The sequence below is a fragment of the Mesocricetus auratus genome, unplaced genomic scaffold (assembly GCF_017639785.1).
Source record: "Mesocricetus auratus isolate SY011 unplaced genomic scaffold, BCM_Maur_2.0 Super-Scaffold_6730, whole genome shotgun sequence".
Taxonomy (NCBI): domain Eukaryota; kingdom Metazoa; phylum Chordata; class Mammalia; order Rodentia; family Cricetidae; genus Mesocricetus; species Mesocricetus auratus.
In genome coordinates, this window is record NW_024429184.1 from 23,370,394 (window position 1) to 23,385,570 (window position 15,177).

General features: G+C 39.9%; 1 protein-coding gene across 1 annotated transcript in view; it reads left to right on the top strand.

The window, feature by feature from the left end:
• The window catches only part of Znf292 (zinc finger protein 292), a 92,893-nt gene that overhangs the window by 47,348 nt on the left and 30,368 nt on the right, over positions 1 to 15,177 (top strand). The window contains exons 2-4 of the mRNA XM_005080824.4: positions 8,132 to 8,286; positions 8,481 to 8,559; positions 8,662 to 8,797. Of these exons, the coding sequence (XP_005080881.1) occupies positions 8,132 to 8,286; positions 8,481 to 8,559; positions 8,662 to 8,797 (370 nt within the window). The remainder of the gene's footprint in view (positions 1 to 8,131; positions 8,287 to 8,480; positions 8,560 to 8,661; positions 8,798 to 15,177) is intronic.

Below are 15,177 nucleotides of genomic sequence, written 5' to 3' on the forward strand. Positions count from 1 at the left end.
TAGAATTCAGGGAGAAGGCTTCCAGGTCAATTCCAGCTTGATTTCCTTGGAGTACTGTGTTCAAAGTGTGTGGTGTCTTCAGCAATAGGGTCTTAGCTTCAAGTTGTGGGAGGTAATCTAAAATGGCAATAACCTATATTGCTTTGGGAGTTTCTTGGACGCCAGACCAACAACTCTGAGAGGCACTTGGGCTTTTATTAGTCTCTTGACTCTTGGGTGCAGCATTGTCACTCCAAGTGGTATAACTTCATTTGAACTCTGTGCGTGCGTGCGTGTGTGTGTGTGTGTGTGTGTGTGTGTGTGTGTGTGTGTGTACACTCTCCTTTTTCAAATATCTTTAGTATTAGTTATCCCTCTACCCTCCCTCTCCAGGTAGCTCACCCCCATTTTTTTTTATTTTCCTCTCAACAGCACTCATGTTATACTCTCCTCCTCTCTAGAGCTCCTTCACCCCCTGTCCCTCGGTTCCTTTCTACTTTGGTGGTTTCTGCAGTTACTCCAGATAATATCCACATTCATAAAGATTAGGAGCTAGGATCCACAAATGAGAAAGAAGATATAGTTATTTGTCGCTTTGGATCTGGGTAAACTCATTCAGTATATTTTCTAGTACTGTCCATTTACCTGCAAATTTCATTTTCTTTACAGCTGAGTAAATACTCCATTGTGTTTATATACTACATTTTGTATTCATTCATTCATCTGATGAAGGACACGTAGGCTATTTTCCATTTTCTGGCTATTGTGAATAGAACATCAAGGAACATGGCCAAGCAAGTATATGTGGAATAGATTGGACATATGCTGTGGAATGGTATAGCTAGATCATATGATAGATCTACTTTTAGTTTTCTTTCTCCACGCGATTTCCATAGTGACTATACTGGTTTGCAAACCCACCAACCATATATCCTTACGAACATTTCTTGTCAGTTTTCTTGATCTTGACCATTCTGACTGGGGTAAGATTAAATCTCAGTATAATTTTAATTTGCTTTTCACTAATTGATAGTAATGATAAACTTTTTTTTGAAAAGATTAAAATAAAACCATAACCACTTCTATTTCTTTTGAGAACCCTTTAGATCTGTAACTATCCCTCCTCTTTATTTTTGTCATTTGTTTTCTTGACTCTGTTTTTCAAGTTCTTTTGACTATCTTGGATATCAGTCTTCAGATGTATAGTATAGTTGACAAAGATTTTCTCTTTATTTAGTTGGTTGTTTTTTAGCTTTAGTTTAATGATGTCCCATTTGTCTTCTTGGGCATTAATTATACTGCTTTTGTCTTTTAGCAGTTTCAGAGTTCCTGGTGCCACGTTGAAGTCTTGTGCTGTTTGTTTGCTAGGTCGGGGTCTAATTTCATTCTTCTACATGTGGCCACCCAATCTTCCCATGGCTTTGTTGGTGATGACTGTCTTTCCTCCAGTGCATATATTGGGCATCTTTGTCAGATGCCAGGTGACGGTAGTCATGTGTGCCCATATTTAGTTCTTTTCTGTTCCATTGTTTTGTCTGTTTTTGCGCCAGTACCGTGCAAATTTTATTACTGTTGCTCTGCAGTATATCTTGATTCAAGAATTGGAATTTCTACAGTATTGTACTTTTTGCTCAGTATTACTTTAGCCATCCTGATGTGGAAAATGTCATGGGAATTTTGATTGGAATTGCTGTCATTCTGTACATTGCTTTTGGTAGAATGGTTATTTTCATAGTATTTTATCATTTTATGAGCATGGGCTGTCTTTACATCTTTTATCTTAAATCTCTTTAGAGATTTAAAGTTTTCACTTAGAGGTCTCTCATCTCCTTAATTATGGGAGTGTACCCATGATTCTCTTTTCAATGTGTTTGCTATTGATGGTTAGAAAAAAAATTGTAAGTTGATTTTATTTCCTACAAATTTGCGGATAAAGTTTAACATTTTTAGAATTTTCTGGTAGAATTTTCAGGATCTCTTATGTATAATTAATGTCTGTCTTATCATCAGGAAATAAAGATAATTTGACTTCTTTCCTATTTGTATCTCATTGTTTTCTTCTCTTGCCTTACTGCTCCAGCTAGTGCTCTGAGCACTACATCAAAAGGGTGTGTGGTGTTGGATGGTTCTTTCTGATCCCTAATTGTAGTACATCTTTCTCATTATTTTATTTTGAGACAGGGTTTCTCTGTGTAGCCCCAGCTGTCCTGGAACTCTCTATAGACCAGGCTGGCCTCAAACTCAGAGATACACCTATCTCTGCCTCTTGAATTCTGGAATTAAAGGTGTTGGCTACCACTGCCCATCTTGAATTTTTCTTTTTTTATGATGATGTTGGCTGTGGACTTCACAAGTTCTCCCTTCTCTGGGACTTGTATGCACACCATGAAATTGCTTTAATAATGTCCTCTGTATAACTGCTGTTAGGATAGGGCAGCAAGTGCACATTGGACATGAGTAGGAGACAAACTATGAATGAGTGAATAGCGTTTACACTGCCCATGCTATAGCCGCTAGGACAGCTCTGGGCTACTTCCTCCCCTCCTCGTCTTCAGTCTGTAGTACCCTGATACTACTTGTATTAAGACACCAGGGTGTTGATGTTGCTCTCAGCCTTGGAGAACTCGTCACATCTGTGCCTTCATCCATCAGTGCTTGCAGCCCTGCTGGAACATGGCCATGAGCTGCTCTGAGATACGTTAGAATAGTTCCTGGTGGTGGTGCAGTTGCCATTGAAGGTGATGGACGTATTTAGACCCTGAGGTGTGATGTCACAGACAGCTGTTTTCACAGTGTTGGAGATCTGCTGCACTAGGTCACTGCTGTTCTTTTTGAATGTTAAGCATCTGTTGCACCTCCTTCATGGACACATGACACATGGACATGGCAGCTGTTGTCAATTAGAACCCATGGCACTAACAGGGCAGTGGGAATCACAGATGCTCATCGTGTTCTTGCTATCGGACATCTTCTGGGTGAGCTCAGGTACTGTCAGGGTGGGGTACTACTGGCTGCCAGGCATGAAGAAGTACAGGCAGGAGAGGGTGCATATTTGCAGGCATGAAGAAGTACAGGCAGGGAGAGGGTACATATTTGCAGGCAAGTGGTTACCTTCCTTATAGTAGCTGTTGTGCCCAGGCCCTGGAGCCCCCAAACTGCCAAGAGATCCAGTTCTGATGCAAAAGCAAAGAGTTTTTATTACTAGTTAACTCAGGTCCTCCGTCTATCCGACACAGGAGGTGGAGGAGGAAGGACCCCAGCAGCAGTGGGGCAGGACATATATATATATATATATATATATATATATATATATATATATATATATATATATATATGGGGTAGAGCAACTGAGGTGTTTGAGGATCTACAAGTTGCATAGTAACAGTCTCAGGATTGGCACAACTCTGGGATGGGAGAACCTGTCCTGAGTTGATTGGTCAGCTGAAGAAAGCTTGCTATCTCTGCCTGTAGCTATCAGAGGGCTGTTGCTATGTGCTGCATGCCACTTATTACCAGTAAAGCACATCCAGAGCCTGCCAGCCAACTTCTGATTGGTTCCTTACCACATGGAGGGTATTCCCAGTACTTATGGCAAGGTCAGACAAGGTATGTGTGTGTGGGACGGGGGACGGGGGCGTGGTTAGCACACCCTGCTGAATTGGGGGCCTACATCTTTCTGGGTCTTTTCTGCAGCCTGTCATAGCTACATGGGGGGTGGGTGAAGGTCTGGGCTCTGCTGTAGCAAATAGGATTTGGGTCACTGTAAGTGGGTATAATGAGTCACATCGTTTTCAAAGCAACAGGGCCTCATTGTGTTTTCAGTTGATGGACTGAAAGGTTGGCATGGGAGGGCTCAACCACTGTGTCTGACACCTTGGGGGAAGGTCTACACTGGTGTTCATGATTCTGTCTAGTACTCCTCTCAGATCTTGTTGATGAGGAGGATACCAGACTCAGATCTCCCACCCAGGGATTGGGTCAGCTGAAAACCCTGCAGCAGTCACTGGTCTCGGCTTCCTCACAGTGTCCCAACACCAACTCAAGCAACTCTGTAACTTCTCTGTAGTGTCTTGGCCCATTTGTTCCCAGCCATATTCTAACATAAGAAGATACCAGGCCTGGTGATCTGCTAGAGGGGCTCTGAGCTCCCTGAATCCATGGTGTTGGGCATAGCATGGGGCGCATTCTTGTGACCTCATTGTACTGTTGGTGTGTTCCATCTGGAGGTTACTGTCCCTGTAGTAGGGTCGATGTCATGCTGATCACTGACCACTAAACTGATGGGCACAGTGCCAAGCCTGTGGGTGCATGACAGGCAGCTGCAGGATGGCTCACAAGCGGGCACAGAGCGCTTCTCTGGGACTCTCACTACTGAAGGCATATTGGGTTTTCTCAGAGGCCTTTTTTGCTTCTGTTGAAATGATCATATGGTGTTTGTCCATTTGTGTGACTTTATTACTTTTACTGACCTACATATGCTGGATCGTCTCTATCTGTAGGATAGAGCCAACTTGATCAAGGCACATGATCTTTTTGATAAGTGTACTGTTCATAGTTCTTTGTAGAAAATCAGGTAGAATTTACTGTGAAATCATCTGGGCTTGGGATTTATTTTAGTGAGAAGTCTTTTTTAAATGTTTATTTTTATTCATGTGTACATGGTTTCTGTACATGTATATATAAAAGTACCCATAGAGGCCAGAAGAGGGCACTCAATCCACTAGAGTGGGAATTACCGAGAGTCTTGAGCTCAGATCAAAACACTGGTCCTCTTTGGAAGAACAGCAAATGCTCTTACCCACCAAGCCATCTCTGCAGGCCCCTTATTTGTTATGGTCTGTTGGAGTTGTTGAGCTCTTCTTGGTTTTACTTTGGTAGTTTAGATGAATCTTTAGATTAATCCACTTCTTTTAGATTTCCTAACTTAATTGAGCATAGTTTTTTTCATTTTTTTATTTATCTAAATTAGGAACAATCTTATTTTTATATATCAATCCCAGTTCTCTCTTCTTCCCATCCTCCCATGCACCCCACTGACCCCCATCCTAACCTTCTTATGCTCTAAGGAACCTTCTCTGGTAAGATAAGACCATATGGAAATAGATTAATAGAAATGGGTTAATAATTAAGACAGAGCTAGCCAAATAAGAAGCCCTAGTCAGCCGGGCGGTGGTGGCGCATGCCTTTAATCCCAGCACTCGGGAGGCAGAGGCAGGCGGATCTCTGTGAGTTCGAGGCCAGGTTGGACTGACAGCCTCCAAAACAATACAGAGAAACCCTGTCTCGAAAAACCAAAAAAAAAAAAAAAAAAAAAAAAAAAAGAAGCCCTAGTCATCGGACAATAGTTTCATAATTAATATAGCATCTGTGTATTCATTTGGGGCAAGGCGGCTGTGGAACCAGGTGGGAAATCCCATAATATCTCCTATACTGAATTCCACTAGTAATCATTTTATGAAGTTGGGTGTGTCAGAGTTTGATGCATGTATGTTTAGTATTGTAATATCTTGTTGATTAATTGTTCCATTGATTAAAATGAAATGTCCTTCTTTATCTTTTGTGATTAGTTTTGGTTTAAAGCCTGTTTTGTCAGAAATTAGGACAATGACAATTACTTTCTTCCTGGTCCCCTGTGCTTGGTTATGTTTCTCTTTCCTTTCTCTTTAAGGTGGTGCCTGTCTTTAAAGTTTCTTGTAAACAGCAGAAAGATTGTGGGTTTTTTTTTTTTTGTTTTTGTTTTAGACAGTGTATCTGTGGAACCCGTTATGTAGAGCATTCTACAACGAATCCTCCTGTTTCTGCCCTCCTAATGATGGTTAGCATTAAATGTTTTAACTATCCTGAGTTTGGTTTCCTAATCCATTCATCTAATTTGTGTTTTTTTGATTGGGTAATTGAGACCATTAATATCTAAAGTTATTGCCAATAGGTGCATATGTTTGTGCGGTTTATATTATAATACTTTGTTTTAGTCATTATAGCTTCCTCTGTTTTCTTTCTGGAGTCTCTTAACTATATTGATTCCTCTCTTTGGTATTAAGTATTGCTTACAGTTGGTTTGCGGGAGATTCTTGGCCTGTCAGGTCCTTGAGCCCCAAATAAACACAAATATACTATATTAATTATGAAACTGTTGGCCGGTGGCTTGGGCTCCTATTGACTAGCTCTGTCTTAATTATTAACCCATTCCTATTAATCTGTGTATTTCCACATGATCTTGGCTTACTGGAGAATGCCCAGACCTGTTACTCCTTTGCCGGCTCACATGGCGACTCCTCTCTGCCTACACTTCCCAGAATTCTCTTCTAGTCCAGCCTATCTTCCTCCCTTATTGGGCAATGGTATTTTATTCATCAACTAATTAATAAGAGAAACATATAGGACTTTCCCCATCATACAGTATTTTCTGTAGAACTTGTTGAGCATGAATTCTGTTAGTCTGTTTCATAGAAAATTGTTGGGTTCTGTTTTTTCCTCCTTCACCTATGGCATAACTCAAAATCAGTACCACTTGGGAAACTGATGAATTGCCAAACTTAGCTGTCAGCAGGAAATGCAGTCTTGGCTGTCTCTGGACCATAGCTTCTGTGTGCTCAGGAAACACTACCCAGAGGGTTTGACTCCGAGATTCTGGTCTCTTCTTAATCATGGCTAATTGTGCTTTCCCAGCTAACCAGAACTGCAAAGTCTTGATTCAAAATATGGAAAGATCCTGATAGCTTCTAAGGGACCCTCAGAGTGTCCTTGTGAAACTTCATGAGCCAATTCTTGAATCATGTACACAGCCTTTTATTATTATCTTTTAAATTCCCACAGTACCTTGTTAAGCCCTGAACACTTGATGGCATTCCTAGCCCAAAGTTCCAGAGTCCTTCTATAGTCCTCCCCCAAATGTGCTCAGGTCTGTCACAAGTATCAACTAGTTAGGTTTTCTGTTGCTGTGATGAAATACCATGACTGACAGCAATATACTCCATCACCTAGGGAACTCAAGCCAGGAACTCAGAGCCCATGGAGGAGTGCTGCTTACCTACTGGCTTGCTCTCCATGGCTTAGCCTGCTTTCTTATGCTCAGAACCATCTTCCCAAGGGTGACGCATCCACAGTTGACTGGGCCCTCACATATCAATCATTAGTGAAGAAGACGCCCCACAGGTTTGCCTACAGGCAAATCTGACGGAGGCTATTTCTAAGTTTCAGTTCCCTCTTCTCAAATAACTCTAGCTTGTGTCAAATCGACACTAAACAAAACCAGGACAAGGCCCATCTTAATTTCAACCCCCACTATCTGTAGTCATTTTACTGAATTCACTTTTCAAATCCTAAGTTTTCTTCATTCCATTCAGTTTATATGTTTGTGGTTTCGTGGCTATCACAACTTATTGATAACCTCTTTAAGTTTATTGAGCTATCTGTGTCTTCTTTAAATACCTTGAAATCTCTGATGAAGGTATAAAGTTTGTGATTGCTCATTTACATTCTGTGTCCTGGAGTTCATCCAGGTAGTTCTCATTGAAGAACAGTACTATAGGACTAGTGGGTTTGGGGGGTGGTGTCATATTGCTGGTCTTTCTGTTGTTTTTGCGATGTGACTGTAGCATGTTGATTTGTTTCTGATGTCATGTTCTAGCTTGCCTCAGGCTGGGCTACTTCATGACTTGAGGGTCAGGAGCTACTCTTAAGAGGTGACTTTGTAGGACATGGTTCTTGAGGAACTCTTGAGGTAGGAGTTTCTGGGCAGAAGCTACGTCTCAGAGTTTCTATGGCATGGTAGACTTGGTTCTGTACTACCCAAATTTAAAGCAGCTGTGATAAAATGATAATACTGCTTAGTGAGTCACTATTCATCCCTTACCTCTTTGACAGGACTACATCTTTAATGTTTAATACAAACTGCTTTCTAAAAATACTTATTTAGTTTGTTTTTTTTGAGACAGGGTTACTCTGTGTAACAGATCTGACTGTCCTGGAACTTGCTTTGTAGACCAGGCTAGCCTCGAACTCAGAGACATCCTGTCTCTGCCTCTCAAGTGCTGGGATTAAAGGCATGTGAGACCACTGCCTGGCACAAACTGCTTGTTGTTGTCTAAAATGGTGGGAAAAGAAAAAATGTGTAATTTTTGAATATGTTTTATTATTCCTTCCAAAACAGACACTCCTTGAATATGCAGAGAAATGGAAAACTTCAGAAGACCCCTTACCTTTACTGGAGGTATACACAGTGGCCATCCAAAGTTATGTTAAAGCCCGACCATACCTTACCTCTGAATGTGAAAGTGTAGCCTTGGTTCTGGAACGCTTGGCATTGTGAGTAGAACTTTGAAAAATTAATCAAAAATCATATTTAATTTTTTCTTAAACTTTATTTTCTCTGGCTTTATGGTTACTTAATTTAAAGTAGATTTTATTTAAACAATTAATGAAGACTGCTGATACGAGAATTATTGGTTTTGTTTTGTTTTTTTGTTTTCAATAATCATTTGTATCCTTTTCCTTTTTAGAAGCTGTGTTGAACTTTTACTATGTCTACCTGTTGAGCTATCAGATAAACAATGGGAACAATTTCAGACATTGGTGCAGGTGAGATTACTTACCTATCTAATGTGGATGTAGTTTAATGAGTTTTGCTTATTTGGTTAAACTTTAAAGCATCTAAATCATGTGTTCATTTAATATTTGTAGGTAGCTCATGAGACGCTGATGGAGAGTGGCAGCTGTGAGCTGCATTTCCTAGCTACTCTAGCTCAGGAGACTGGGGTGTGGAAAAACGCAGTACTGTCCACTATTCTTTCCCAACAACCATTGGATAAGGACAAAGGTAAATTTTCTAGAGAGAGTAAGGAAAGCAAATGAATCATTAGCCTAAGAAAAAATATTTAACTTTGATGTATCAAAGGAGGCCCATTAATTACATTGTATGTGAAGCTCTTAAAACCTTTCAACTGTATTTGGGGCGAGATGTGTTTATAGGAATTTAGAATAACCAAAACTGCAATTTTTTTCTCTCAATATCTTTTTATCCAAAGAGTTCTTTTTGTAGTACCCTGGCAGGTAGAGTGTGATTTGTATGTAATGATAAACTCATTTGACAGATGAAAAAGCAGAAATAAGGTAGCACCTGATTTCTCTCGGAATGAGAGTAAGCTGTCACTACTGGGACTCTGAAGTCTTCTAAGATTCCTTCTCTCAGATTGCTGGAAGTCTGTAAAGATCCCAGTTAAACTCAAACTATCAGCTACCCCAATAATAGCTGACCTAGATAGCTAAGTCACAGTATTAGACAACATTAAAAGCTATACCAGAAGGAACTGCACCACAGCTGTCTCCAAGGTATTTTTTCTCTAAATTGCTTGAAATTACTCTGGCAAGCAGTGGTGCAGATCTCTGTATGAGGCCACCCTGGCCTATATAGAGAGTTTCAGGCTAGGACTACACAGTGAGACCCTGTCTTCAAAACGTGAAATAACAAGAAAAATTACTTACAAAAGTTATTATAGATTTTACCCTAAATCCTAAGATAGCGAGTAGATATTTAGCTGGAGTAATAAGAAATTCGCATGTCCAGTAGAAAAGGGGTATCTACCTCTTTCATTACTGCTGCTTATCTTAGTGACTACTGACAAAGTGTAGGTTATTTTGCTCTAGGACAGTTGGCCATGAAGGCCATGAGATGGGGATTTAAGCCAGCGTTAATGAATGCTACCTTTATTCTTCCGTCTGTTCATCTCTTAAGTATTTCATCAGACACGTGGTTCCCTCCTTTCTTCTCTTCTGCCATCTCCACTGTGCCTTCCTGATTGTTCTAGTATTACCCCTTCTTCTACGGACATCCAGGTCTCTGTAGTATTAAAACCTTAAGAGAAATGGAGAATAGATCTGTCTTAGTTAGGGTTTCTATTGCTGTGAAGAGACCCCGCCCGTGACCAGGGCAACTCTTATAAAGGAAAACATTAATTACAGGTTCAGAGGTTTAGTCCATTATCACATAGAGGTGTGCAGGCAGATGTGGTGCTGGAGAAGGAACTCAGAATTGTGCGTTTTGATCCGAAGGCAACAGGAAGTGACACTTGGGAGACCTCAAAGCCCACCCCCACCATAATACACTTCCTCCAACAAGGCCATACCTACTCTAAAAAAGCCACACCCCCCAATAGTGCTCCTTCTTGTAGAAGCAATTTTCTTTCTAGCCACCACAAGATCTTACTTATTTTACTTGTGGTGATGGTGGTGTGTTAAACAGGAAGGATCTCACTGGAAAGTTGAGACATGAAACTTTAGGCTTCCCAATGCTGGGGTTATAGTCAAACCCAATGCTTGGGTTATAGTCAAAAGTCATCTTTCCTGGCTGACCATTATGTAAAACAACAATAATTTTAGAGTAGCAAATCTTAATTATTTGCTTTTGATATGTTAGACTCCTGTCTAATAGATTAATACCAATATGCTTTATTTCTAATATCAAATTATACTTTTAATCTTAGTTTTGGAAATATTGGATATACATGTTAATAGTATATCAAATGGTTTTGAATATAGTTCATAACAGCATTCAAGTGTGCTTCTCTGTCCTTTAACTTTTAAAATGGTCCTCTATTGAAGGCAGGACTTACTTTCCCTTTTCCATTTTACAGATGAAAAGGAGACTTAAAAAGACTGGGTGTCTTTGTATAGCTGAGAATTAAATTCAGTCCTGAACTTCCTATAGTATTATGTCCTATTACAGGGAGGCTAATAAAAGTAAAATTATAGCCAACCTAAATAAAGGATTATCTTACCTTTTCAGTTTCTCAGTAGCATTTTGCCAAACGTAACACAGTTGGTTAAATCAGAGAAAAAAAGGAGTCTCGGAAGTTTACTGTAATTTTAAAGATTGTGTGTTCTATGTCCTTACGTTTTTGAGTGTTTTGACATGGTAGTTGTTAGCGAGTGGCTCTGCTTGTTGGTTATAGTTATAGTCTTAAGAGACTCTGCAGCTTTCACTAAAAACCACAGAAACTACGCGTATATATTTATTTTCTCCTTTGAAAACACCAAAGGAATGAAATTTTGGCATCTATGTACTCATTTACTTAAAATTTCAAATGTCATGAAACAAGGATGGATGACTTTAGGTGTAATAGTCTCTGACTAGTCTTTTTACTTAGCTCGAGATAGCCTTTGGTGAGTGCATATGGGAGAGTCAGCACACAAAGAATGGCCAGGCTTCTAAAGGCCATCCTTTAGTTTATAGTAAGACCCTTGAAGTCTTAATGAAGTATTTGAGCAGTGGTAATCCACTTAACCCTGAGCTTAGTTATTACTGAATCTGTTAAATTCAAGCCAGACTAACAGCAATCTGCTCTTTGATTTGGAAGTGTGACTGATCATAGACAGGGTTCAGGGACTGCGGCTGTGGTTTCCCTTTGGAACAAGGTAACTAGTAAATCAGTATAATGCAATTAGGTGGTCTCGGTGTGTAAACTGTGCTAGCCTCAAACTTGGGATGCTTCTTCTTCTGCCTTAGCTTCTCAGGGAAGGTAGGAGCCACCACCTGGCTTCAGGTGAATAATTTTGAATGTCAGAGGAGAGCTAGGCTTTCTTATTATGCTACTTGTGCATTTCTTTAGTTGTAACAGAATAGGAAAGCTACTTAATGCTCAATTACTTGTCTTCCTATTTTAATGCCCCTCTGAAACATCACTGAAAATGAAATCACACCAAACACTTGCAAACAATGATAATCTATAATTCAGTCCACCCTCAGCCCTATTAGGAGACTCTTTATTGTGAGAATTACATTTCATCAGTTTTTGTCTTTCAGATAGGGCACTGTTTCTAAAGCTGGCCTTGAGCTACATAGTGGAGGATGACCTCCAACTTCTAGTTCCCCATCCACACCTCCTAAATGCTGAGGTAACAGTCATGTGCCACCACTCCTGTTTATGTAGTGCTGGGAATCAAGCCAGGGCCTTGTGAATGCTAATTGGAGCTTCATCTTCAGTCTGCAATTGAGAGTAGGGGTGTGTGTGTGTGTGTGTGTGTGTGTATGTGTGCGCGCGTGTGTGCGCGCGCGCGCGTGTGTGTGCGCACGCACGCTCATACATACATGCACATGTTTTTACAAGTCACATAATACATTGTATAGGTATCAATGGATATGTGTTCCAGTACCTATCGAAGCAAGAGAATAATGTTGTTGGATGTCATACTTGAGGAGCAGGACAATCTACTTTATTTTTGGAGGCAGGTTTTCTTACTGGAACCTGTAGGTCATCTTTCAGCTAGACTGATGGCCAATGAATTCCATGAATCCACTTATTACTTTCTCTGCAGCCCTGGGATTCCAAGCACATACCACCATGCTCAGGTTTTTATGTAGACACTAAAGATCAAACTCAGGTCCTTCATGCTTGAACAGCCAGTACTTTGCCCCATAGCCCCCCACAACTGAGTTTTTAAAAGTCACTATCATAGTAATGCTAAGTGTTTCTGTTTTTGATTTTGTTTTTTCTTTTTTGTATGGTTTTGTTCTATTGAATTGTACTGTCAACGTTTAGTCTGTATCCCAAATATGATATGATCAGCTTTAGGTTACCCCATTCATTGTAACAATTTGTAGTTAATATGATAATTTTGTTGTCGTTAGCCATTTCTCACAAGTCATTGAAATCACTAAAGTCACACAAGGTTAGTTTTCTTTTTAAACTGTATTGTAATTTTTGTATATGTATGTGTGCATATGGGTATGTACACATGGGTAGGTGCCCCAGGAGGTCAGGGGTTAATCCCCTAGAACTAGAGCTGTAGACAGTTGGGCACCACCCGGTGTGGGGGCTAGGAGCTCAGGTACTCTGCAAGCACAGCACACGCACGGTCCTTCCTTAGCCTCTTCGTGCCTTTGGAGTGTTCGCAGCCTCCTCATTATTTTCTAGTGCATAAATGGTGTTTTAAATATTAGTTGTTATTTTTGTTTCCTTAGCCCTCTTTGTTGCTTTTGGAGTGTTGTGTTCCCAGCCTCCTTATTATTTTGTAGTTCATAAATGGTGTTTTAAATATTAGTTTTTATTTTTGTTTTCTTAGCCCTCTTTGTTGCTTTTGGAGTGTTGTGTTCCCAGCCTCCCTTATTATTTTGTAGTACATAAATGGTGCTTTAAATATTAGTTTTTATTTTTGTTTGCATGTGTGTCTACCTGTGGAGGCCAGAAGAGGCCTGTTGGATCCCTGGAGCTGGGGTTAGCTGTTTATGAACCTGATGTGGGAGAGGTCCTCTGGAAGAACAAGTGCTCTTAACTGCTGAGCCAGCTCTCCAGACCCACATCAATGAGTTTTTTAAAGCTAACTTGACTACTGCATTCATTTTGTTCCCCATTTATCAAGATTCCTTGGGTACTGTACTTATTATTCCAGGCGTTTTTCTTTCTCAGTTCTATCAATAACAGATCTGTTAGCATACAACTTTGCAGTTAAGGTCCTTAATTATAACAATAAAAAGTATATGACTGTAATTCTGGCAGCTTAGAAACAGAAAAATCTAACATTTGAAAACAGCATGGGCTACATAATGAATTTAAGACCGGTCTGAGTCATGCTCTGGGATCCTGTCTCAGAAATCCAATGGCTGGTTGGTAAGTACCAGCTTAGTATACACAAGGCTCTGTGTGTGATCCTCCACTACTGGGGATAGGGTGGGAAAGGTCACATTCAGAATCAAGGCTCTGGTGTACTCTTACCTTCTTATCTGCCTTTAGTCATTTTATCCATATTACTTAATTGTTGCTGTATTTACCAAATGCATCTATTTCTTAGATCTGGCCCACAGTTTTCTACTTTTCCTTTAAGTATTTGATGAAAGACCATAAACATTGTTCAGAGTTCTCTTATGTAAGAGAGTTGTCTTAAGAAGCAGAGTTCTCTTAAGAAATGAAGTAAGTTTGACTTCATTTATTATTTTTTGTATTATTTCTCTGAGATACGCTGGCCACCAACTTGCTGCAATCCTTTGCCTCCCGGACAATGCATTTGTGACCCTCAATGCCTAGCCTCATTTACTGCCTTTACATCCTTACAGAATGATTAATGAAGCTCTAATATTTTATATTAGTGTGGTACATTGTCCAAAATTAGTAAATCAGTATAAGTATTGTATTATTAATGAAGTTCGGTGTTCCATTCAGAGTTCTGTAGTCTTACTTAACAGCGTTTGTCGGTCCCAGGAACCAACTCAGGATACCATGCTACATTAGTCTTTTTAGGTTCCTCTTGGGAATGATAGTTTTTCAGACCTTACATTTTTTGATGCCTTTGACAGTTTTTATGAGTACTGATTCAGACATTTTGGGCAGTGTTCCTTACTTGAAACTTGTTTATCTTCTTACGATGACATTGAGGTTCAGGCTTTGGAGGAAAGGACTACAGAGTAGAGTGGGACTCAGTAGTCCTACAGAGCAAATGCCATTGTCAGCTCATCTTGTCAGCATGATTAACCATTGCTGATGTGAACCTTGACAGCCTGCTTAGCAGATCAGTGTGTGAGTTTTCTGTGCCCCGAGCTGGACTTCTTCCCATGTTGTGATCTTCCAAGGATGTTTCTATGTGCATCCCATACCAAAGAGGTAGGAAATTATCTTCAACCTCCTGGAGCAAGCAGAAGCCATATACCCCGTTCAGAAATGCTTTCTCCAGTTACTTACTTGCTCATTTATTTAATATTATTGTGAACTCACATTTTTTTAAAGTACTTTGATCAGAGTCTAATATTAGTGTTGTCTTATAGGTCAGATTACTCTAGCTTTTGGCTAGAACTTGTTCATTTTTCCTGATTGCATTGATGTAACCCTATCATCAATGGGTTTTGTTTTGTTTTTTGTTTTTTTTGTATGAGCTACTTCCTTGTTTTCTCCTATTATAAGATGTTCCAGACTTATCTTGCATATTTCCCTGGCTCCTGGGTCGTTGGATGTATTTATTGCTATTATGGTGTTACTTTCTCTAGGTCCCTTAAGTGGACTCTGTGGGGTGTGTGTGTGTGTGTGTGTGTGTGTGTGTGTGTGTGTACACGTACATATGTACATCTAATATTTGTACATAATAAGTACATGGATATATTTTGTTCTTAGTTTGTAGGGATGTGTCCAGTACTAATGCATTACTACACTCTTGCTTATTATTTCTGTCTCTTTGTGTGTGCTTTTCAGACATGTGTCATATAATAGACTCTGT